At 41.2% G+C, this 26,524-nt stretch overlaps 1 protein-coding gene and 1 pseudogene across 2 annotated transcripts in view; both read left to right on the forward strand.

Annotated features, from left to right (window-relative positions):
* LOC146208614 (ataxin-10) overlaps positions 1–25,663 on the forward strand; it is a 34,898-nt gene extending 9,235 nt beyond the window's left edge. The window contains exons 2-11 of one of the 2 annotated variants that reach the window (XR_014705191.1): positions 2,863–3,024; positions 3,758–3,837; positions 5,834–5,945; positions 6,695–6,865; positions 8,079–8,153; positions 8,797–8,959; positions 9,265–9,373; positions 9,975–10,168; positions 18,924–19,011; positions 25,515–25,663. Coding sequence is in view for 1 of the 2 variants with exons in the window: in XM_084595372.1 (XP_084451498.1) it covers positions 2,863–3,024; positions 3,758–3,837; positions 5,834–5,945; positions 6,695–6,865; positions 8,079–8,153; positions 8,797–8,959; positions 9,265–9,373; positions 9,975–10,168; positions 18,948–19,011; positions 25,515–25,657 (1,273 nt within the window). In the remaining variant the exon portion in view is untranslated. The remainder of the gene's footprint in view (positions 1–2,862; positions 3,025–3,757; positions 3,838–5,833; positions 5,946–6,694; positions 6,866–8,078; positions 8,154–8,796; positions 8,960–9,264; positions 9,374–9,974; positions 10,169–18,923; positions 19,012–25,514) is intronic. The other variant, XM_084595372.1, reaches the window with a different exon arrangement.
* Positions 21,581–25,508, forward strand: LOC146208616 (uncharacterized; annotated as a pseudogene).
* Positions 25,664–26,524: the final 861 nt, after the last annotated feature.

A 26,524-nucleotide genomic window follows, 5' to 3' on the forward strand; every position in this document is an offset into this window, starting at 1 on the left:
AAATCCTGGAACTGTTCTTCAGATTTAAGCCAAATATTCTGTACAAACTCTGAGTGTATTTTTATTGCATTTGTCTAATGCAGAGGAATGCCGCAGTGGTGGCCTTGTGGTTTATGAATCTGCCTCTGCAGGAAGGAGGTATAGGATTTTATTCCCAGTGCCGTAGGGCTCCCAATTACTTTGAAAATGGATCTTTGAACTCTACCTTGTGTAAAGAACGATATATTGTGTTTTCTGGCCAAATCAGCCATTGCATCATAAAGAAAACTCAACATTGTAATTTAGAGCTGTTTTTACTGAGGTTCAACTACACCATTGCTACTATGGAGCTTGATGTAGTTGTTCTCCATGGGTGCCTTTTGGGAACTGGACCTTAAATTGCAAGTTTAAGATATGCAATTTTCTTTACCAGTCAGTCACGTCATTCAGTAGCAGTACAAGTATATTTTAGTGAAACTTAAGTGAACCAACATAATTTCCTCAGTTAAGTCATTGCAGTAAAGTGATACTAGCAGATATTTCAGATTATTGGATGTATTGAACATAGATTGCATTCTTGAAGGGCCTGTGTAAAAATGTAGGAAAGTATAAAAGTAAATAAAATTTCTATTTTACCAATTCTATATATTTAGCACCGTGGTGGCTACCCGTAAGTGGCACTTCTTACGATGTCAGATGCTTTTCATGCCAAAGACTGGTTAGCCACATAGCCTTGAACACCTGCTGGCACGCCGACACTGTTGTATGGAGTTATAGGTGACCGCGGGGTGTGCCTGAGGGCGACCTTCATGCATCATATTGCTGTCGTGCAGCAAAGCTAGCCTAAGTTTCTCTCACCATAGTGTTTGGATTGGTTTGGTTTAGGGGTTTTAACGTCACAAAGCAACTCGGGCTATGAGAGACGTCATAGGGGAGGGCTTTGGAAATTCCGACCACCTGGGGTTCTTTAACGTGCACTGACATCGCACAGCACACAGGTGCCTAGCTTTTCGCCTCCATCAAAAAGCGGCCGCTTGAGGCCGGGATTCGATCCCGCATTCTTGGGCACAGTAGTCGAGCGCCCTAACCACTGCACCGCCCTGGCAGGCCACCATAATGTGCCTTTCCTCAGAAGATGCTGCGAAACCCAGCTGTACCTAAATTTGAATGAGGATCCAAGTAGAACGAGAGGAAAAAGATAGTCTCAGTTCGCAAGTCGAGCTAGCGTTACAAGAGGAGTTGTCTTCGTCTGGGCGAAGTCAAGTCTCGTCTGGGCGAAGTCAAGTCCAGACAAAGACAAGTCCACTTGTCAAAATGTTGGCTTGACTTGTGAACTGAGGCTCCCCCCTTCTACCGTTGTTTAGTGCTCTTTGATAAATTTGAATAAGCGATTTCTGCACTTTGTAGTGTGCTAACATATAGATTAAACGTCTTATGTTGTACAGTGGCTTGTTTCAAAGTGCCGTCAGCTGCAGCTTTGATGTAAAGCAAGTTAGACCTAATATTAAGTAGCAAGCAGTGCTGTGTCAGCACTCCAGAGAGCAGCACATCACTGCAATAAGTGCATAATTTGCTTGGGTGCAATGTATTCTCGGTTCTAGGTAACAAATAAGCTTATCTATTGCCATCTTTAGATATCAAACTATTTCGTTATCTTTGAGTTTAATACTAAATATAGGTTTGCCTGTATGTATAAGACGGTGTTAAAGCAACACTGAGAATAAGTAGCTGTATTGCATTCTGGTTATAAAGTTGCTGGTGCTTTCACCTAAAGCTGGAACTTTGAAAACTAGAAAAGATGGAGGAATGAGAGTAAATATGTCAGTGCAATAATTTCAATTTTTCACTATGCAGACCTTGGGCAAAGCTGCACACCATTCGCTTTCAAATGGTGGGCATAAAATTATTTTCTCTTGTGATATCACAAATTTGAGTGGCTGAGATAAAAAAAACAAGAACTTTGCTGCTCTTAAACCCAGTATTCTCAGCATTATTCTTTCTTTTGCTGCTTGAACAATCATCAACACAACCGGAAAGAGCTAAACAATGTGTTTACTAAATGAGAATGGGTTGCAGTCGTCCTCGATGTCCTTTGACCTTCTTAAAAAAAATTTTTTCTTGCACCTTTTCCTGAAATTTTATCCTCTAGATAGGCTAGGAAAGTGTTGGCAGGTAAAACCATTTCTTATAAGCTGTATAATGGATATACTCTTATGTGAAGGTTTGCGGAAGTTTCAGAGCAGCACTATACAGCATGTCGGAGCTCAGGATAAGACATTCAACTTTATCGATTGTTACTGTAGCACATCCTGTGGTTCTGATTTAATGGCACTCTGTAAATCTCTCTGCTGCTACATCATTGACAACAGTGATTCCTTCCTAAATTTCTTGCTTAAATGTGATTGGTGGCGACAGCTTTACAGTTATACTTGCACTTGTCTGTCTTACTGCAGAGCAAACTAAATAGATCACATACTGTGTTACTGAACTCAAAAGTAAGGTTGTCTACATTTTAAAAGATGCAGCGTAGCCCGCCGTGAAGGAGGCCAGATATTTACTACCTTCCTTGTTTTCTCTGCTTCCATTTTGTAAAACGTTTCGCATTCTTAGCGACAGATGGTACACCCTCTATATTGTTGCACAATAATAGTTCTATTTCCTGGTGGGCTGTTGGCCTTGGTCCAAATCCTGCCACAAGATTTTGAAGTGGTCATCCTTTGTAGTGCCCCACATATGTATGATTTTGCATTACATAACTAACAAATACGTAACAAATACGTACGTACAGTATGTAATAACAAAAAGACAAGTGTGTGTATCTCTCGCAGAGGTATTTTCCATGCAGGTGAGTATAGCTCCCATGTCACCCTTCCCCACATGCAGCGGACAGCCTGTGCCTGGTGAAACATGGAATGCCATGGCAGCCATTGCCAGGACACTGGCATCTTCATGGGAGGCTGTAGAGTGGGATGCCGTTGCCGAGCTGTTTCGCTTCTTGCGAAACGCTTTTGCCGGTTCTTCCGAAAATGCGGCTGCTGCCATCAGGTACGCTGGTGCAATGCCGTTATTAATTAATTAATTTATTTATTCAACTCTCCCTTCACATGCCATCATTCAGGTCTTTCATGCAAAGTGAGCAGAACAGAATGTGCGTAAAGTCGATTGTTCGACGGAAACAGACTCTTTTGACAGGGAACTTAGCAACACCGTTTACTTCCTTCCTCAAAGTTATCACCCTTTCCCTCAAAAAGAAGCCGACTCACATTCTGTCAAGTTACCTCAAGTTCAGTTTAGGTTCATGCTTACAGCCCAACTGTATGATTTGTAAGCAAATTCTCATTTTCACTAGCAATTTTGCATGTAGGGGTGCTTCAGTCTTGTTCAGTGATGTGAGATTTTGTGTTAGATGGAAGAGCAGGTTACTGTTGCTGCTGCTTATTATGCTATGATTATTTTTTTCTAAGCCCACTTAGTGTAAGTACTCTCCATACTACACTGACGTTAATCTTGACAGGTTGTTGGAGAGCCAGGCAATGCAATTAACTCGTGTTATATTTCAAAGTTCTGACATGGTCTCACATGAGCTATTTACTTGTGTCAGGTTCAAGCAGGAGAGTTGGAAAAGTTGGTTCTTAAACAGTGCAAAGGCAAAATTTAGATCTTCAAGTACACAACTATAAAACCTGAGGGCTTTCGGACGATGAAATACCGTTGTTTAGCTTGCTGCATTTCAGCTTGTGGGACCACAGCATGTCTAATACTATACTGTTTGTTTCAGCAATGAAGTGCTCATGCAAAATTTGGAGGCCCTGGTGAAAGGTCTTTGTGAACTTCACACAAAGGATGTGTCTCATGCTGGTTTGTAACCTTTGTTGTGGAATTATTACTGCTCTTGTCAGTACCTGGTTATAAATGTGAAAACTGTAATATGTTTACTACAGCAGTTTGAAATGAGAACACTAACCAAAGGAGAGCTTTTGATAAATACAGCTAAAATGAAAGTGCACTGGAGGACAATTAAGCGAACTTGTCATGGGCTGCTAATTCAGCACTGCATTTTATTTTGCACCCGCTCAAGGTTTCAAATACTGGCTAATTATTAATGTTATATTATAGTAAGGTGTGTTTAACAAGGAGTTTTACCTGGTCAACCTGTTTGCTGCAGCAAGTGAAAAAATTTTGAGTTGCAAATTAAGTAGAAGTTTTCTTGCTACAGCTGTCTTTGCTTTAACATAACAATGCTTCATTGGTAAAAACGTTAAGCTTCTCGTTTCAGTGTACATTTCAACAGTGCTGATATTCTTTGAGCACTAACATGTATGGATACTATGCAAGCTGTTTCGGTTAATCACTGCACAGTCATACTATCAATATGGCTGTAGAATACTGGTTTTTGACCAGTTGTGGACATGTTAGAATACCGGGTATAACTTTGTATCTTCGCTGAAAGTGACGCTTGCTAATATTTGCTCGTTGAATGTTGGCTGCTGGTCCCAAGGTCACGGGTTCAATCCCAGACATGGCACCCATACTTTTAATGGAAGTGAAATACAAATCACTGATATGCTGTGCAGTGTCACTGCACATTAAAGAACTCCAGGTGGCCTAAAGTTTTTCGGAGCCCTCCACTGCAGCATCTCTTTTAGTCCATCGCTTTTCGACATTAAAATACCGTGATCTACATTTCACAGTCTGCACCCTGAATAAGTGAGTTTCAGTTGGGGTGAGTTCTGTACACAAGCATTTGCACTGTCTGAAAGGTACATAGGGTATAAGAGTTGTCTTGTTAAAAGCATAGAGCGCAGCTACATTAGTGAAGGTTTTTTTGTAAAGCAGTCCTTTGTGCAAAGGTATCAAGTGACTATGCATTTTGGTTCAAGTTTTATAGGAAGGAAGAGAATACCTCTTCAGAATATCTCTTAAGGTAGCATTGTTGCATACATTCACCTGAAAATTGGCATAGCTATGATAGTATAGGTCTTTCACAACTCATTATAGCTCAGATCTCTGCCCATGTCTGTTGCAGCCGAAAAGCATACCAACATAGAATGTGGGTGAAAGATTTTATTCCATTACCATTGCTTTTGATGTCTGCTTGTGCCCTTTCATTGCATTTTGAATTACTTGGAACAAGTGCCCGTAAAAAAGCGCATTCTGTCATTCATTGTACATAAAAGGGCTTTCAGGTTTTGAATAAGAGGGTGATCTGAATAAAAATGGATGTGTAAGTAAACTAAAAAAAATAGTGATTGGGAGGATGAATGTACATTTTATTGAGAGTAGGTACCAAGAGGTGTTGGTATTTATTAAATGCTTGAGCATAACAACAACCAAAATAATTGTGAAGCTACATATGGTAGCTCACGAGAAAGCTTTGGTGCCCTATGGAGGCATAACGGCACAGATCCTTCAGGCGTATATAAACTATAAGCAGCCAAAGAAAGCCACATTGTAAGCACAGTTTATTTCTCAACTAAATCCTGGAGGTTGCAAATAAGTATACACATGCACATTGCAATGACATCAAGTTGAAAGAGTTCAAAATGCTATTTCCGGAGCCGTACTGAAGGAAGCTGTGCCTCTCTCTTTGGTATATTTCAAACACTTGCAGTGTCATCATGTTTTTCCTTTTAGCTAGCATCTATACCTTTGCTTTTGTCTAGTATCTATGCATAGTATTCTTTTTGGGGTCTTTAACAGCAGTTGCTGATTTCATTAACTCTGGCAATGTCCACATTTGTTAAGCACCTGCCTGAACTTGTCACTAACTATTGTTTAGGATGTCTTCTTCACTATCAGATACCTGTGTGGTAATTGAGTTGCTACATTTTTTTTTTTTTTTTTTTGTTAACAGAGTGTGTAGTTGGTCTTCGGTGCAGCTTGCAGTGCCTTGGAAACCTCGTATGCTGCGACCCATCGACAGGAAGCTTTGTGTGGAAGCTAATGGCAGCAGAGGAAGCTAAAATGTAAGGATGCTCAACTTGCATTTTGTTGCCTGGCTACCCCTGGCGTAAATAATTGCATGGTTGCTGAGGTCACAGTAGAGTGAATGGCCTTTAATTCTATTGTTGTGATAGTGCATGTGAATTGACTGCAAATGTAAGGAAAAGCCTGCCATGAAATGCTATGAGATTGTTTCTTGCTGTGATTTCCCAGCATTTTAAATGCGATTTGGCCTTTAATGATGGTGTGACAGCTCCATTTTGCGGCCGAGACCTAAAAATCTCTTGGTTTCAGGACTTTTGGCCAAGACTGTACATTCTTCTCATATGTGATGCTGTCTAGAGAGCATGCAAAAGGCGCGGTGCAAAGTATGTCATCAGTGTCGTTTACACGTGGCAGCTGAGGGCACCGTTTTGAGTTCTCTGTAGTTGGATACAACTTGAGAAAAATGTGAGAGATTTCGCACCAAGGAAGCCCTTCAGCCAGTCGTGTGGACCGATTTTCATGACTTCGTGATTAATGTGATTCACCCCCTTTCAACTTCTCTACATTGCATTATCAGGCTAGCAGTTGAAGGGGTTATTCATGATATCATAAAAATCAATTGATGTCATTGGCTGTGGGGGGTCATTTGAGATGTAAAAGCTGCTTTTTGTCTTGGGCTATATCTGACTGTAGGCAAGAGTATGGAGAGCTGGGCCACACTAGCTAGACTTTTTGAACTTTTTCGAGCTGATCTGTTCGAGTGTTGAAGTGTGCAATCTCGGTACAGGTGCACGGAGCTTCTTAAAAGTCCTGATGCCAAAGTGCGACAATACAGCAGTATGGTTTTGTACAACTGCCTTTCACCGGAACACACTGAGCATTTCCTGAAGCTGGCAGGCTCTGTCGGTGCAATCGAGAGTCTTGCGGACATGGTGGTCAGCACCGAATCTGAATGGAGGTGAGTCTTACCGTTCACTCCAGTACTGAGACCTGCCCCAAGGACCTCGAAATGGTCCTGTTCTGTGCCACCTGCGGCCAGCCTGTTCTTGCAGTCTTCATGATCTCAGCTGGCTTCCTGAGACATTCTCTCATTAGTTTTAGGCACATCACTGTTTATCTGATAGCAAAAAATAAATTTATTGCTGAGAAAATCTAATAATTTTTCTGTCACTCTATTTACACCCATAATGTCAAGACCGAGAAAGGGCTTCATGATCACTATTTGGAAGTGATTGGTGGTGTAGCCTAGCTTCTGGGATCCCGGCATTAAACTGCCCTAACACCCACCATGTTTCTTGCTAATTTAGCTGCTGTGGCGGCACCTATATGTTAATTGTTTAACCTACTAACTTATAAAATAGTAGCAGTATTGTTGTCAGAACGTGATAGTCTATGAATACAGGTCAACGTCAATTTTTCCCGACTCCTCAGTGTCCCTTTTAGGCTAGAATCAGCTGCTTTTATGCCCTAAGGCAATAAACATCACAAAAATAAACTTCTTTTGCCACTTTATACAAAATGAAGATGCTGCTTTATTATTGGATTCTCACTCTCTTGTTATTGTATACTTTCTGGATGATACCTCGGCTTTCTTAGTGGCACAAAACAAACTGTAGACAGTGGTGAAATTATCGCTAGCATCACTAGTCTGCTTTTGTGAGAACATCTTTGTGTGCTTCACAATGAATCAAGCACCCAATGCATCATTCTTATATACTCTAGGAAACTGGTACTGCTGAGCGACTTAAAATATCCTTTATCATGATTGCCAGCCTTTAGAAATCTATTTCGGCTTTATTAAGTTTTGCTGTTTCAGACATGTTGAACATAATACTCCCCAAAACATGTAATGCTCCTAATCTTGGGGGCGTTTAAGGTATTGAAGTGCTTTGATGTGACGGACTGCACAAGTTATGAACTTGTGCAGAGCCCCTGCATTTTGTGAATTCAAGCTATGTATCGGGAAAGGGAGTACTCAGGGGGGACAGAAGTAGTAATCTAGCCCTTCTTAGTCTAAGCTTGTGAGGTTGTTGCACAACTGTGCAGCCGGTCAACTTGATGGAGAGAAGGCACATCTTTACCTCTGAAGAATCACACGTGGAGTAATAGTGGTGGGAGTGTTGCTGTTGTTCTGGGCATCTGCTCATAACGTGTCTCGTGCTCTTTTCCAGCCTCTTCATATTAGAACGGCTGCTGCAGCAAGATGACATCGTACCTACATTCCCGAAGTTGTCTGCTCGCTGCAGGTATGATGATAATCGATACTGTATGCAGACAATCTGAGGCCGTGTTGTGTAAAAGCATCAGGAGGGTTCTATGTGTTATGAGGTTAGGGGGTCAAGAGACTCCTAGACAATTAACGTGTCATATGACAATTAATTGGTCGTGCGAACGAATAATGTAACAAATGGGGCATTATGATACTGATGAGATGCCGCTGATGGTGGTCATGTGAGGACGTCGTTTTGTGCAAGCAGCAAGATCTTTGCACAACAGTTCTTTTACAGCTAAGACTCTCTACATAATGCCCTGGGTCAAGCAGTTGGTAATAGGTGTCTGCAAAAACTAGCTTGCATGTGATACGATGTGCACCTATGCCGTATACCTTGCTCATTAGCAGATTTAAGGAGTGTGAGGGGTTTAGGGTGGAAGGCTGACCACTCTCATCCCCCAGTGAGGATTCTTGAATGAGGACTACACTAAGCGACCCTCACCACCCCCATTATGAACTAGTGGAGTTGAAGAAATGCCTAGTGCACATAGTGCCCCCTCCACCTTTACACACATACGCGCTCAAGTGTTCCACAGTATTTCATGATGAATCCAAACCAAACTCTGCGAACTGCTCCACTCTGATCTTCAATGCTCCACATAAAAACTTTATTGCAGGTGCATACTACTGGACATTGCTGCTGACCGGCTCACGAAGGTGCTAGTAGAAGGTGCATCGCTTCCAATTTCCTTACGTTTGCTGCAGCATGTCCAGAGTGAGCTACTGGGAAGGGTGAAAGCGATTACAATGTGCTTGGAGATGACGGCTACTGGTGACCCTGTAAGATCCTCATACTGTCTAGCAGTCTCCAGTAATTTAGTGCAAACCGTTTTAGTTGACCCTTGTATCATGAACAAGCGTGTACACAGTTATGGTGTTGGGGATTACATCGCTCAACTTCTGCTGTTTAATTTTGCTGTGACGTTAAAATGATTGGTTTATCTGTGAACAGTTTCTACTTATATTTGCGTGCGTAACCTTTGTGAAGGTATGCAAGAAACATTGTTTTTCCTAAAGAATTACTAGTAATAAAACTTTTCTTGAGTGCTTTTGTATTTTTTCTTTCTACTCTCTGTATCCTGCAGGAAATTTCAGAGATTTGTAAGCTTTTGAAGGTGCTATGCCTGGCCTCTGCCAATGAGAGGCTCAAAAGCTTCTTTTCTGATGGTGATGAGCTTTTGGCAACTGCACTGGGTATGTCTCTACGAATATCAGATTTGTTACTATGGTATTCTGCTTATTAATAAATTATACGGGTGCTTATACCCTACTTTTTATTTTTACTGCACTCAAAACAACTTGTAGTTGATTTGGTTGTGTTAATGTTGTTTCTCTTTGTTAATTCCGGGCTGTGTTTCCTTTGAGCACTGTCGTTAAGCTTCAGATGCATCTGGCCTCCAACAAAGGCAAACATTTAGATTTATGTAAGCTAAGCAAGATTGTTAATTGTGGTTAAGATGCCTTTTTCTGCTTTGAAATTATGTACAAGGGCTCAGCAATAGCATTTTTTTCTTTTCTTGCTTCGAAAAATTTCAATTTTTGAGAGCAAACTCTAAACACAATATATTAGGCATTAATCTGCTGGAATCAGTTTAATTAACCATAGCTGCAACCAGTGAGCTTAAATGGGAAAAAAAAAGTATAAGGGAGGAGGAGTGGCAGGGTTTGTTAAACTAAACACATTGACTCCAGACCACCCACTTATCTTTACAAAATGACCCCTACTGCATGGTATTTATGCAATGAAGACTGTGTGCAACGTTGCTACTCGCTTGTCTTTTTTTTTTTTTTCCAGAGGTGTTGAAGATGGTTCATCTTTTAGGCAAGTCAGGAAAAAATGCGTTTACTCCTACACAGCGCCTGGACGATTTCACTGAAGTTGACAGCGGCACCTCTGATCTCACTGTTCATCCAAGCTTTGGATTCAAGCGGGACCTTGTTCAACTGATTGGCAACATGTGTCACCAGAACAGGAAGCATCAGGACCTGGTAATTGCTTATGCCATTTGCTTTCAAGCCAGTTTCTATCATACTCTCAGTTTCCTTGTCTTTGTGGTGGCGCATTTAGCGCCGCACGTTGGAAAGTGAAGTGTGCCATTTGTGCATGCGTAGAACCACCACTTTCTATTTATCCACTGGCTAATCATACTTCAGTAACTGCCTGTCAGGCTGTTTCATTGTACAACCAGTCGTGATTCATCATTAATCGAAATCTGGCCTTTTCTCAGGGGCCATTTGTCGGCATGCATGTGCTTTTTTACATGCACGCTTGACGATAAGGGAAAAAAACCAAAGCATGAACGGTTTTTCTGCATCTTCTGAAAATGCATCTTCTGAAAACTCTTAAAATTCTCTGAGGCTAAAGAAATTGAGAGCCCCTGATTTATGTTTTCAGAGTGTCAAAACTTTCCTTGTTGTGTAATGTAGCTGTAAATGTTTTTTGCTTTCTCTCACAATGTGGTTACTTGTTTGAAAACGATTTTGGAGACAGTTTTAATTAAAGTCCACTACAAATGCTTTTTGCTTCATCAGTTACGAATGCCTTAGTTAAAGGGCTCCTAATCAACCCTGCACTTTTATTTGTTTGCTATAGAAGCTTCCTCTCTGCCTGGCATTACTAGCAGGCTCTAAGCTGACATTTCCGAAATAGTTTGAGCATTGCTGCTTTTTACAGTTGGCTGGCCACATGACACAGGGACATTCAGTGCATCTTCAGCTGTATTTCTTTAGAACTCATTCATGCTGCACTTTGAGCTTTCCTCTCGGGAAGAAATGCTTGTCACTGATGGCTTTTGGTTTGATTTGGAACACTGCTAACAACAGTAGCGAGGTTGTTGCAGGGCGGAAAGCATGCGGTAACATTCAGGATGGTGGAAAAAAGCAGAAAAAGAACACAGAAGGGAGCCATAGGAAAAGGAAAACATACCAACAGTATAGTATAGTTACAAGCCAAGCTGTAAGAACTATAATATTGAAGTTACACGAAATATTCAAGGATATTTCAAGGCAAGTGTATGCAGGGCGTCTTTTTTTAAATTTTTTTTTTTCACCATTTGTAAATTTGTATTTCTAGAACTACAAGATCTATGTCTATGGGTTTTACAACAAGGCAGCTGTCATGCATGTTATAGAGCTTGGCGACTATTAATTAACTAAATAACATTTTAATTTTGATTTGAAGGAGAAATATAAAATTGTAAGATTGAAGGCCATCACCATCAAAGATGAGCCCCATTTTAAATTTTCTTAATCAGCAGGGTGTTTCGAAACATACAATGTCAAAAATAATATAATAATAATGATAATAATAATTGGTTCATAGGAAAGGAAAGGCGCAGTATCTGTCACACTTGCGCTCTGGACACCTGAACAGCTCTGTAAGGGAAGGAAGGTGGGAGTGAAAGTGGAAAGAGAGAAAGGGGAATAGGTAGTGGAGGACTACGGAGTAATTTATACCACCTGGGGATCTTGTGGTCGGGATCGAAAGTTCCCGGCACAGTAGTCGGCCATCTTACCACTGCACCACTGCGGCGGGGCTGTCAAAAATGCATGCTTTCAAGTTCGTGGAGTTGGTTTTCACACATTGCATAGTCATATAACAACATTGTGATGGGTAGTAACTCTATGACCATGACAACTTGTTTTACATCATCAATTACACAAAACGATGACTGCATTAATGCTTAAGAAATGTGATAGCTGCCATTTTTTGTCTTCAAGTTTGTGGAGTTGGTTTTCACACATTGCATAATCATATAACAACATTGTGATGGGTAGTAACTCTAAAACCATGATAACTTGTTTTACGTCATCGATTACACAAAACGATGACTGCATTAATACTTAAGAAATGTGATAGCTGCCATTTTTTGTCTTCAAGTTTGTGGAGTTGGTTTTCACACATTGCATAATCATATATCAACATTGTGACGGGTAGTAACTCTAAGACCATGATAACTTGTTTTACATCATCAATTACACAAAATGACTGCATTAAGCTGCCATTTTTTGTTTTCAAGTTTGTGGAGTTGGTTTTCACACATTGCATAATCATATAACAACATTGTGATGGGTAGTAACTCTAAGACCAAGATAACTTGTTTTACGTCATCAATTACACAAAACGATTACTGCATTAATGCTTAAGAAATGTGATAGCTGCCATTTTTTGAGCGCACAGTGCTGGAAAGTCAACTCAAGGAGCTTTTAAATGCATATTTTCAACATTATGTATTTCGAACCATACTGCTGATTAAGAAAACTTAAAATGGGTCTCACCATTGTTGTTGACAATTTTCAGCTTTGTAAATTAATATGAGCCTGTAAAATCAGAAATAAAGGTACAGTCGTACCTCGTTAATATGGACACTTTGGTTTCCGACCAAAACTGTCCATAAAGCGAGTCATCCATAATAACGAGTCATGAATAAAAACAAAAAGGATTTTATTGAGAAAAGAGAATTGTAATTAACGACTGCTTTTGTACATAACGGTGTGCACTGGACTCAAAATTTCACAGAACACAGGCAATTTTGAGTGCATTATCCTAGTCATTGTTGTCTCTGAAAAATTGTAGTGCAGTCTGAAGCGACTCGCTTACCATGACACCCGTGATGTTGGGCTTTGTGTTGGTCGAACTTTTGAGCACGAACTCCTCACTGGCCGATGAATCAGAGTCTGATTCTCTACTCACCGCCACTTCCAAAATGGCCTCTTCACTGAGCAAAGTAGCCGCTAAGTGGCTGCTTGAGATTCTCCTGAGGCGAGGAAACAACTGAGCTGTTGATACTAGTCCCTCGCAGCTTGGAATGACTGAGATGGCTTTTGCCGCTTGTATTCACAGATTTCTTCGCGCCTACGTTCAGCTCTGTTCTTTTGCGTTTAACTCCCGCCATGCCAAAAGCCAGACTCAAGTTGAGGGTTACAGGCTCCTGATGCTGTGCACTGTTTTGCCTAGTTAACCTTTCTGCCTTTCTGTTCTTCTGATTCTTTCTTTTTTTGCCTTGTACTGTTTCTGTTTCTGTAAGGAAGCAAGGGAGTCAAGTTGGCAAGCTGCTATGCAGAAGGCTATCGAACATTCCATCTTCTTGGCGCCGTTTTTATGTGTTCCCATAAAACAAACGCTGCAAGCTGAAGTATAATTTAGAACGATGGCTAGCCGACTACGAAGAGCTCAGACCTTGTCAAGGCCGCATCGTTGACTCAAAGCGAAGCCGACATAGTGTGCAAAGTTTGACAGTTCGGCAGCGCAACAGGGACAAAAACCAGTAGCATGAGAGGGAAGCGCGTCCAGGACGGGACGCCCGGTCCTGGTTGCGTGCTCGTACGTCGACTTTCTTTTGTCGCTCTACTTTGTGAGTGTGTCTTAACTCTCACCGAAAAGCTTTAACGGCTTCATGGAACACACATTGCGCTTTCGGAAAGAAAGAAAGAAAACTTCAGTTCCCACCGCCACTGTAGGCACTTGTCTTTCTTCCTGTCATTTCTTTCTTACGCTTTTACCGGCCTCTCTGTTCACGTTCAGCAGAATTTATTGCAACCACATGTTGCTGTTGCGTAGGTTCGCGGGCGGCGCGCCCTTCTTTAACTTGCGTTCGGACTCCTCTGATTTTTTTCAAGCACTGTCCATATTAACGAGACAAAAATACATGGGCCCAAGTGGGGCGCGTGCATTCTTCCCCTGTCCATTGTCCGGACAGCGAATTTCCATATTAACGAGGCATAAATACATTGAAAAGGTTTCGTCTCCAGAAAAACGTCCATAACTCGGGTCGTCCATATTAACGGGGGTCATATTAACGGGGCACGACTGTAGATGATTAGCTAATTTTAGTTCATAAATAGGGGGAATGCAAATATTGAAATTTTCAAATACGAATACGGGAAAAGGTGCCTTCGAATACCAAATTGAATCTTAAATATTTGGTCAGTAAATAAAGGGTGAAAATTAAAAAATACCTAGCATTCTTTGCCTTGTTTGTTTCAGAATTCACATGGTATTTACAAATAAAATGAAACAAGAATTGCACAGAATTTTATATTCATGAGGAAAAATCCAGAATGAAAATGTTTATGCCTGATTAGAACATAAGAATTTGTCAATATTGTTTTCTTTTATTGTAGAGTTGTCCACTTGTTCCAAACTATTACTGTGCAAGGGAAGACTATTTGAGTATATTGTTTCTGGCATGAAAAGGAAGCAGAGTGAGGGCGTGGCAGCTTGCTGCATAGCCAAGTAGCCAAATGAAAAGTTTAATATACTGCAAGCTTTGAAATTTAGATGACCTTTGATTATTTTAAACACGAAGCACAAAAGGCCAACTTTTTTACAGTCATGAATACACTTTTGTGCTGCTTTTGAAACGTACTCAGTAACACGGGGGTCCATATTTATTGAAAATAAGCCTAATCTGCACCCTTTCCACTTTATGAAAGTTTACACACGTAAGTTCTGATGAAATTTTAAGTAATTCAACAATTATAATTAATCAAGGCTCTGCATACCACAGTTTGTTCTCATCAGAGGCACTTGAACATTACTATACCTTAAGTCGTACGGTTTGTTGCTGGTCAAGTATAAAGCATAAAAGGAAATTTTGTCAGGGGTAACTCCCTTGTAGATATGAATTGCAAGCTTTAGTTGAAATACTCTGTTTTTCTTGAGTCAATTTTGCATTAATAAAAATGTGCATGTATGTTTTAATGAATCTAAATTTTCTGTGCAACACAGTGCTCTTTTTTGCGATAACTCAAGCCTGTGCAAGTTTTTCTTGGTAGTAGTATCCCAAATTATAAGACAATGAAGTAAATGATAACGAACTAAAGTTAAATACAAGTGATGTTTAAGCCAGCTGGGAACCAATTATTTTCATCATCATCATCAGCCTTACTATACCCACTGCAGGGCGAAGGCCTCTCCCATATTTCTCCACTTAACCCGGTCCTTTGCTAGCTGCATCCACTTGACCCCTGCGAACTTCTTAACCTCATCCGCCCACCTAACTTTCTGCTGCCCCCTTCTACGCTTTCCTTCCCTTGGAATCCAGTTTGTTACGCTAAGCGACCATCGGTTATCCTCTCTTCGCACTACATGTCCTGCCCATGCCCATTTCTTCTTCTTAATTTCCACTAGAATGTCGGTAACTTGAGTTATTTCTCTGACCCACTCTGCACGCTTCCTATCTCTTAATGTTACCCCTACCGTTTTGCGTTCCATAGCCCTCTGGGTTGTCCTCAACTTAAGTAGAACTCTCTTGGTTAGCCTCCACGTTTCAGCCCCATAGGTGAGTACAGGTAAGATGCAACTGTTGTATATTTCCTCTTGAGCAATACCGGTAAGCTGCTAGTCATAATCTGCGAGTGCTTGCCAAATGTGCTCCATCCCAATCTTATTCTTCTTGTTATTTCCTTTTCATGGTCCGGATCAGCGGTTACTACCTGTCCTAAGTAGACGTAATCGCCTACTACTTCCAGTACTTCGCTACCTAATGTAAACTGCTGTTCCTTCCCGGGGCTGTTGAACATTACCTTAGTCTTCTGCATATTGATTTTCAAGCCCACCTTTCTACTTTTCCTGTCTAGGTCATCAATCATTATTTGCAGTTCATCCCCCGAGTTGCTTAGCAAGGCAATGTCATCAGCAAATCGCAGATTACTGAGGTATTCTCCATCTACCCTTATCCCTAACTGCTCCCATTCCAAGTCTCTGAATACCTCCTCTAAGCAAGCTGTGAATAGTACTAGGGAGATTGTGTCTCCTTGCCTAACACCTTTCTTTATGGGAATTTTGTTACTTTCTTTATGCAGAACTATGATTGCTGTGCAGCCACCATATATATATCTTCCAGCACTTTCACGTATGGCTCGTCTATCCCCTGATTTCGCAATGCCTGCATCACCGCCGATGTTTGAACTGAGTCAAATGCTTTTTCGTAATCAATGAATGCTATGTATAAAGGCTGATTATATTCCGAGCATTTTTCTATCACCTGATTGATGGTATGGATATGATCGATAGTAAAGTACCGTTTCCGAAAACCTGCTTGATCCTTTGCTTGATTGCAGTCTAAGGTTGTCCTGATTCTATTAGCGATTACCTTAGTAAGTACCTTATACGTAACAGACAGTAAGCTGATTGGTCTGTAATTTTTAAGGTCCTTAGAGTCCCCTTTCTTATGAATGAGGATAATGTTTGCATTCTTCCATGGTTCCGGTACCATCGATGACACCAGGCACTGCGTATACAGGGTGGCCAGTTTCTCTAGCACAATATCCCCCCCCCGTCTTTTAGCAAATCTGTAGTTATCTGATCCTCTCCAGCTGATTTCCCCCTTTTCATAGTTTCTAATGCTTTCTTGACTTCGTCCTTCGTCACTGGTGGAACGTCTGACTGTTTTTCCCTGCCGCCAATCTCGTTACGATCCTGACTACTTTGGCTGCTGTAGAGATCTGTATAGAAGTCCTCGGCTACTTTGACTATCTTGTCCATATTCGTGATGACGTTGCCCGCCTTGTCCCTTATCGCATACATCTGGTTTTTGCCTATGCCCAATTTCTTCTTTACCGCTTTAAGGCTTCCCCCGTTCTTTACAGCATGTTCAATTTTCTCCATGTTATACTTCCTTATATCAGCCACCTTACGCTTATTGATTAGTTTTGATATCTCGGCCAATTTGATCTGGTCTGTTCGATTGGAAGCTTTCATACTCTGGCGTTTCTTAATCAAATCTTTCGTCTCTTTAAACAGCTTACCGGTATCCTCTCTAACTATCCTACCGCCTACTTCTACTGCACACTCAGACGCTACCAAAGACACTACGCACACTACCAAATAACTTACTTTATACAAAATGCCAATAAGTATAGAGATATTTGTGTGAACCTTATTTACATGAGGTGTCCAACCTAAATGTTTCTCAAAAAGGATACCTAAGAACGGAAACATGTTGAAGGCCAAGTCTTGGTACTTGATCTGGATATCAAAATTGTCTGGCTATTTTGAGGCTTGAACAATATATACTGTGTTTTCTGCACGTTCATTTCGAGCTGGTTTTGCCAGAGCCAGCATGACAGCTCACGTAACCAAGTGTTCTCAGATATTTGCAGTGTCGATAAATGTTCTTCTGAAAAAAAGAAAAAGAGTCATCAGCATACAGGGTAATATCAGATATATTTTGGTAGGAGGGCAAAATCATTATTTTAAAAATCAACACATCACGATCTTGACACTTTTAGGTAGCTATTGTCACTTTAGTGCATATAATTTGCAATATGATAGGTGCAGTGTTTTAAGAGTCAATATCTGAAGACAGGAGTAAATAGAATTTTGCATTAACTGTGTTCAGTGCTACACATCTACACATGTTCAAGTCCCAGTACTATGTGCAGCATACGGCCTGAAGGAGCTAATCTCATGTAAATGTTCTTTTTTTTTTCTTGCTTGGCTGCTTGTAGATACACTTTGGTTTTCTCTTAGATATGCAAGACAGCAATTGGTGCCATTGTGCAAGCCATGGTGAATTAACTGTAGGAATATGTGAATATTTACGTTTTCAAATATGAATCTAGTATGAATGGGAGGAAAAAAGTGTCCTCGAATACTGAATGGCATATAGAGTATCTGATTAGTGGTGAAAAAAAAAGGAAAATTAGAAAAGCAAACATTTTTCATCTTGTTTATTTCAAAATTCACATAGTATTTGCAAAGAAGATAGAATAAAATAAAATAGAAATAAAAGCAAGGCGCCCGTGTGCTGTGCGATGTCAGTGCACGTTAAAGAACCCCAGGTGGTCGAAATTTCCGGAGTCCTTCATTACGGTGTCTCTTGTAGCCTGAGTCGCTTTGGGACGTAAAACCCAACAAACCAAACCAAACCAGAACCTGAATTGCACAGCAGCATGTGCCGTAGCCAAAAGCCCAATATACATTTTCTGGCCGTCGCAGTGGTGGAGTGGTTCAGGCGCTGGACTGCTATTTCTAACTATGCGGGATCGTATTCTGGCCGCGGCGGCCGCTTTTCAATGGAGGCAAATAGTAAGGCACCCGTGTGGTGTGCGATGTCCGTGCATGTTAAAGAGCCTAAGGTGGCCAAAACATCTGGAGCCCTCCATTACGACATCTCTCATAGCCTGAGTCGCTCTGGGAACCCCATAAATCAAACCAAACCAATATACATTTTATATGGGATTCGGTGTACCATTTTTCTTATACAAGATGGACCTGCATGAAACCTGAAGGAGCTGCCATATTTCTGCTGAATACAGCAAACACTTGTTAAATTGGCCTTCAAATGACTAAAAAAAAATGTCTAGATTAACCAATAGCTCAAATTATCGGATGGGCTTAAAAACAGCTGCCAAAAACCATTTTGATCAGTGTGCTTTTATCTCTTGAACACCTGCATTACGTTTGTCTGCATCTGAAATAAAATAAAATGAGAACAATGTTTTTTCTAGGCTCTTTAATGTTATTTGTTTTGCGCACACTGCCGGAAAGGCCCTTTTCAGAAAAGGGTGGGTCTCTCTTCACAAAAAGGCGCCCCATTGCATTTTGTGGATGCTTCACTGCACATTCCGTGCAAAATTTTCGGATATTTGAAAATTCTGAATATCAATCTTTTAAATACAATATATTGATTGAATAACAAACATATTCTATTCTTATTCAAAATTTTGAATATTTGCGCACCCTTAATTAGAAGTGAATGCTTACAAGTTTTTATTTTACGTTTTCATTCTTTAACAGCTTGCAACATTACACCTTTTTTAGGTTAGGAATTTGGAAGGGATGCCTGTTATTCTGGATGTCTGCAATTTGGATGCCAAGAACCCTTGTATCCTTTTGCATGGATCGTTTGTACCTGGAGATTTCAGAAGAGATATTATTTGGACATTTGGCATGTACCAACTTGTTTAGAACATTTAATGCGACAGCCTTATAAGCCTCCTCCTGCAGAAAGTTTGGTGTTATCAGCATTAAGAGTTAAAGACTCACAGGCTTAGCTCTGGCAGGTGACACTTGGCAGGCGACATGGTCAAATACTGATTCTTCAATGGTTGTGCAACTTAACGAGACCATGTGATATCACAAAGTTGCGAGGAGCTGCTAACTCAACTTTGTTCTTTATATTTGGGGGGCAGGAGGGGATAGGAATCAACATTCCGGGGCTCTTGGATACTGATTCAGGCATGCTACTTACTACATGCTAGGCCATAAGGTATGTTTGCGTGGCTTGGTTAAAGTGGGAATTTATATCTTTGTTGGGTAGTGGCTTACGAATAGTAGCTGGTTAAGACGCCAGCTTAGGACTGTATTGTAATAAAAATGTGTGAGATATTAGAGGCATTAATTAAAAAATTGATATTAAGGCGAGCAGACATGTATACTTGAACGAGGAATTGCAAAGGGAGCTGCAATGGGAGCCTTTAACATTATCACGTCACACCCTTAAAGGCGGAGCTTAAGTGTCTGCTATAATTTTTTGACCCCATTCTTCACATTTTCCAGTCATATCTGTTTCTACATGTAGTACACCAATGGCAAGAAAAGCCAAAGCTTTTGCCCTCCGTCATATCTGTTTCTACATGTAGTACACCAATGGCAAGAAAAGCCAAAGCTTTTGCCCTCCTATGTGCCACTTCTTGGGTATGAATATTTGGCAGCAGGGTAGTTTTAGAAAACAAAATGAAGAGTTAGGAATAAGGTAAATAATCAGCAACTATTGATGTGATTTCTATGCTAAGATGCATTTCTTGAATCAAGTAGTACGTAATAGTGTTCTATTATGTAGTTATACTGTGTTATGTACTGTTATACTGGACCAATTGGAGCTTCTTCATGAGAGGGGAACAGAGAGCTTTATTGCGGGGCAACATTAAACACTTAGGATATTTTCGGAGTATAGCATCAAGGAGTGTCATGAAAGACAACTGGTCCATCAGTTGCTATTATTTGCTCCGAGACTAGTCACCACTGGAACATTGAGTAACAGTGAAATTTTAATGTGGCGTAGGAGGAAACATTGTTGCAGGTTAGCATAGTATTCAGGGTGACTGGAGCATGTAAGGAAGAGAGGATGTTCATGTTCATGACGATGCAGCACCAGCAGGGACAAGAAAAACATTAAGATAAAAAGATGCTGTCCAGCCAAGTGAAGGCTCTTTGGTAATACAAGAAAACTTGTGCAAGGTGCATTTGCAAGGTGCATTACGAAAGGTTGTACATTAAAATGTAAACATGATCTGGCTTTGTCCGTACTGATATTTATATTTTAAGGCATTGCTTTTTTTTTTTTTTTTTTTCAATTTTGCTTCACAGGTGGGAAGTGTTTAAATCTGCTTACATCGGCAGCAGACCTGCACTTGCTAGGACAGTGCTTATCTTGTCATTCCATCCTGTGCTTACTTACATTCTGCAGTAACCAATGCGTGATCAAAAGGAATTAATGCTACATTTTCATTTTTAATTTACTTAGTGTTAAATAATAAGCACCACACTCCGGTTCGGTTGGCTTATCTTCACAGCATCGCTAACACAGAACGGCATCAGCTGAGGTTGCTTCTCTGTATTACAGCAGTGTCTAGTGAAAAATTTACACCTGAAACAAAAGCTACTGCTGTTTTCACCACCCCCCTGCCTGCTGATGAGTTGGATGACTGCATGACTAGAATTGGCCATGCTGCTCTTACTGGGGCACTGCCTACAGGAGCAAGAGGTGTGAATCATAGAGGTATGAACACTTACTGACTCCATATTAAAACTTTTGCTGCAAAAAAAAAAAAAAAAAGAATGAGGACGCAACAAAGAAGAGACAACACTAGCACTGACTTTCAACTAAAATTTTACTACACACTTGCATACATTTATACCCCTCCTTTCTTTAGTAAAATTTTAGTTGAAAGTCAGTGCTCGTGTTGTCTCTTCTTTGTTGTGTCCTCTTTTTTTTTTTTTTTTTTGCTCTCTTTTAATATGGAGCGAAAACAACTTGCCCAGCTTTCTGTACTTACTGACTGCCTGTCTTTTCTGCCAGCCCTCCATGCAGTTGTTTTTCATGTCGCTGTCGGCGCATTCGAGTTTGGGAGACATAGGGTCTCTAGTGTGAAATAAAGGCACAAACCAAGGCGAGAACTATGGGGGGACCTAGGAGGATATAAAAAGGCTACTGGGCTGCAAGTCTCCTGTACTTACCAAGGGCCCGGCGAGAAGCTGGTGTCGGCCAAATTGTGGTGGGCAAAAATTAGGTAGCACAGCACCTCGGTGCTGCAGTCAATGCAACCTTCCAGTACTTCTTCAAGTAATTCTAGTTCATGTTACATAAAACTGCAAAGAAAACAAATATTGAGCGATAGTTTACACAACTAGTAGAAGCAGTAGTAGTATTAGCAGTAGTAGTAGTAGTAGCGATGAACTGTGTAAGATATTGCTTAAAACGGACGCCACAAGAAACTTCAAGAGCAGCTCTCATACTCGCCGCTGATGTGGCAAGCATGGTTTAGAGTGTCAACTGATCGGGAAAACAGGGAAAACCAGGAATTGTCAGGGAATTTTAAGATGCCGGGAAATGTTGAGGAATTGTTAGGGATATTTCTAATGTCACTGTCAAAGAAATGCTGCTTCAACCCTAACTGGAGAAACCCGGAAATCTCTGCACATGCAAATTGGATTAGGCGTGTGCCAAATGACCCAAATAGGACTCGCTGGACAATGTGCTGCAAGTTCTCTTTGAGCAACATAGGGAAAGGGGCAATCACTAGTCATGCTGAGAGCAAGAAACATCAAGCTACTATGAAGCTTCAGCAAAGCGCTTCTCAGACCCTGGTCGTCTCATTTTTCGAGGCTGCGACAAATAGCAGCTCGCCTTCTGCAGCGGCAACGAGTGCTACATTTGGAGGTAGTGCTAGTGCTTGTAGTGCTCCGGACATGCATTGAGCCACCACCACAAAGGCACTTATCCCCTCTGTGAAAACATCAGTGAGTAGCTTTTTATTGAAGAATGAAGTTACAATGGTTGAGATCATGTGGTGCTTGAACACTGTAATGACCTATCATGGATCTTTCCGATCAGCGGCAGTCTCTGCCTCGCTGTTTACTTCCATGTTCCCTACATGTGAGGCCACCACTATAATGCAACTTGGAAAAGACAAAGTTGGATACACAATTTGTCATGGTAATAGTCCATACTTTCGAGGGAAGTTCCTGACAAACCTTTCTAGCATTCCTTATTTGGTGGTTGCATTTGATGACTTGCTCAACAAAGTAACTCAGAAAGAACAAATAGATTCACTGATCAGGTACTGGAATCAAACTGATGCCACTGTGAAAATGCGCTACCTAAATTCGTGTATCTTGGGGCGCAGCAGTGCAGAAGATTTGGGTGTCGCTTTTAGGAAAGCCACAGAAGGCATTAAGCAAACAAAGATACTACAAGTGGCAATGGATGGGCTAAATTTCAACTTGAAGTTTGGGGTCCCTCAAACAAATACTTAGAGAATTCGACACAACCCACCAAATTCTTGACATTGGAAGCTGTGGACTCCATGTTGTCATTGGCGCATTCAACAAAGCAGGCCACTCTGCGATGCACTGAGATCTGGTAGTGTTTCTTCGGGGGAGCTATAATCTGCTCAAGTATGTGCCAGCACGTTGCACAGACTACATCCACTTCACGAGAAATGCTTTGTTTTCATTGAAGTTCTGCCCAGTAAGGAGGCTTGAGAATAGTAAGGAGATTTCAAGAGCGCTTGCTATTGTTCCGAACTTGGTGAAGCTTGTGGAATGCTCTAAGCAAGCAAAAAAGGCACCAGAGTGCGCTAGCTACAGCATTGTTGGAAATACAGTAGGGGCAATCTGCTGCCTGTTAAATTAGCTTTTATGCTGTCATTTGCTGAGGACCAGGAACCATTTTTGGCTGAGTTTCAGACTGACAAGCCTATGGTGCCTTTTCTGGCACCTGCATTGGATCGCCTGTTACGGTGCTCGCTAGAATTGTCCGGTAGGAAGTCCTGCAAGGTGCTAACATGTCCACCAAGCTACTTGGGATTGACTTGGAGAAACCTGACAATATGATTGCTGCTACTTCATTTAACATTAGATTTGCTGCAAAAAATGAGCTTTGCAAGATCCCCATGCCATCGTAGCTGGCTGTGCTCAGCTTCAAAAAAGACTGTATTGCATTCGTGAATAAGTGCTCACAGAAAGTGATCGAAAGGTCACCTTTACAATACAAGTTGACAAGAGGAGCGAGCAGCTTGGATTCCACTATTGCAGAGGTTGGTGCATAGCAACTGTACATTGCCCTGGAGAAGCTAACAGAGCACCAGTAGCTGATTGGTTTGGAAGCTAAGCGTGCCCACCATTCCTATGTTGAGGTATGCTCATTGAGTTCTGCACAGGTGGCATTGACCAACTTTGACTGAAATGAGCAGGGGCTGGACACGCTGTGGTTTGAATTGTGTTCACGCGACCATAAAGAGCTGTTTTCATTCATCAAGATAATTCTTAGCTTGTCTGATGGAAATGCAGCTGTGGAACGAGGGTTCACGGTCAACGAAGAGTGCCTTGTTGAAAACTTCAAACAGTCACTAATTGTGTAAAGAGTAGTGTATGATGCAGTCTCGGTTATTGGGGTTACAGGTTACAAACACAATGATGCATATGGTTCGTGGTGCTAATGCCCGATGGAAGACCTGTAATGAAAGAAGCAGGAAAGGTTGGATTCATCAGATGCTGAAAGGAAGAAAAAAAATATCTGCTCTTGTAAAAGAGCTTCAACAAAAGAGGCAAAAGGCCATCAATGATGCACAGTTGCAGGCTGCTGGTCTTGAGGAAGAAATTAATTCCCTGAGACAAGGTGCCTTAAACAGCTGAGCAATGTTTTTTTCTCTTTTTGACTGGGAATTAGTTGTTTTGTACACTTGAATAAAGTGTTTTGCATGGTTCACAATGTCTATTTATGCAATACATTGTATTTTGATGGCAGTAGTTGAAACTATTTTTCAGGTTTTCGATCAGGGAAATTAATTGCAACAGTCAGGGAAATCCTGGAAAAGCCAGGGAATTAAAAAAAAACACTTTGGTAGACACCATGACGGCTGCATCATCGTTTGAAAGCGCTAGAGTTCACAAAGGTGTTGTTTTGCACGGAAAAAATCATGGCCCAGCGTGCAAAATACAGTGCAGCCTCCTATCCTGCAGAAACCCAGCACTTTTTTTTTTTGCCCACCACGAAATGGTGGCATGTGGCTTCACTTCCACTGCAGCATCTCCACTCCAGTAGTATATTTATATCCTTCTACGTGGGAACGCTTATCATACCACCGTCACTTCTGTAGTGCAGGAAAGCCTGCTAATGTTGAAAGTTCTTGCGCAGTTTTCATGCATTTTTCATGCGACAGTGTTCAGCGCATAAAGCGAAAATTGCACATATGTGTTCCAACATTTTTGCAACAGTTTGTTGTAGCCAACGATTTGTTATGTGGGTCTATCAGGGTGTACAGGGTGTGACTTGTATACACGTCCCTTCTAATAATGCTTAAATGATGAATGCTGCAGGTATATGAGTGAGTAAAATAGAAAGGAATAATTTATAATTACATATATACCGTGGCATAAATGAAGTATTGTCCAACAAAGTCTTGTGTGCCCACCAGTGCAGAATTTTTGTTCATATAGTTTTAAGCCATAGAGAAAGTACAAAAATGCCAACTGCTTTCATATGTGCTCTCGTGCTCAGTATGAATGACACCTTGATTGAGGTTCCCAGGCTGCTCGTGCTGTGTAGCTCATACTGAGTGCGATAGTACCATTTCCCTTTCATCAGTGGCCACAAGACATTAGAAAGGAATGTGCATTGTTGAAACTTCCATTATTCAAACCAAAACAGCATCTTTTATCAGCGGTGGCATTTCTAGAAAACAGTCTAAACTCTGTTTTTGCCTCTGTGCATCTTTATAGGTGTGCCACATTGAAGTAGTTAAATAACGAATTTCCAGTACTTGTTTTAGCATTGTCATAAAAAAAAGACTTGCGGAATTTATTTTGTCTTTCCATTACTGAGTGCCTAAAGCTGAGGGCTGTGGTGGTTGGCTTGTCGTTAAATTGGGAGACATGCTAATTAGCACTGAGTAAAAACAAAGATGTAAGCATGAGAAATAGCCACAGCAAACACTGTACGGTAGTGTTCATTTTGCCCATGTTTTATTGTTTTGTTCTTGTTTTTTCTTAGTATTTCCTAACATGTCTTTCCACTCTGGCACCAAACGCTTGTTCTCCAGTGCCCATATGGCTTCATTAGCCTTGCTGACAAACTGTTTCCATCCTTAACATTGCTGCTGCCAGTCATCATACAGCATGCCATCTTGGCAATTAGGAACCTCTTGGAAGGAAACCTGGAGAATCAGGCCATTGTTGCAAGCTTGGTCCAGCAAGGAATTGTTACTGATGCACCTCTGCTCAAAGAAATGGGAATAAAGTTTGAATGAATGCAGGCTTCAGGCCACCTGTTTATGCAAGAGCATAAAAAAGCCTCTTAGGAGTGGAAACGCTCCGGCTGCTCTCCTGTGTCATTCAAAAATATTCCAGTTGGCTGATGTGGAGCACGAATGATGTCACATTACATGTGACTAGCACATAATAAATCAAAATAGTACTTCACGACTGCGAGCGAAAATTGAACCTGCTTTGAATCACTGAAGGCTGCATTACTACTGCACTATCTTTGCATTTCTGTTCCCCAATTTCTTGGAAATCAGTCTCGCTGGATTGCCAGATGCCTTGCATACATGAGCCGAATTCTGCAATGTTGACACATATTGTAATGCATTCATAGATCTCACCCAGCCAGCAAGTTGAAACAGTGGGAGGCATATTGTTACAGACAAAAACAAGAAGCAGAACAGCACAGCCATTTACTGAGGCGAAACTTGCAGAACAGCTGTACTCATTCAAGAAAGGAAAAGATGCTTGACCGTTCAGCCAGTATAGTGTCAGCAGTGTGGCATTGCCCCTTCCCCCCCTTCTAAGAGATGCATGTCTATGTCTTTTACACATGCGTCAAGGACCGATAACCATTCACAAGGACTGTTCTCTGAACACAGATAATATTGAATGAGGCATTTCTGCATAATAATCCATTATGTGGCTCTTCCACAGAGGTGTGCACAGAGTTCTGCATTGGGGGGGGGGGCAAAGGTTCACCTCAGCCCCACCCCCCTCCCCACCAAGGCACACCTGCAACCAAAACGCAGCGCAAAGATGAGAAATGGTTATAAGTGTCCTTCATTTCAATGTGATGGACTTGCTGCATGTTGTCACGCTGTGGTGACAATACTGTAGGTCACAAACGAACA

This window comes from Amblyomma maculatum, chromosome 1 (genome assembly GCF_055883805.1).
Source record: "Amblyomma maculatum isolate TAMU_Amacu chromosome 1, ASM5588380v1, whole genome shotgun sequence".
Taxonomy (NCBI): Eukaryota; Metazoa; Arthropoda; class Arachnida; order Ixodida; family Ixodidae; genus Amblyomma; species Amblyomma maculatum.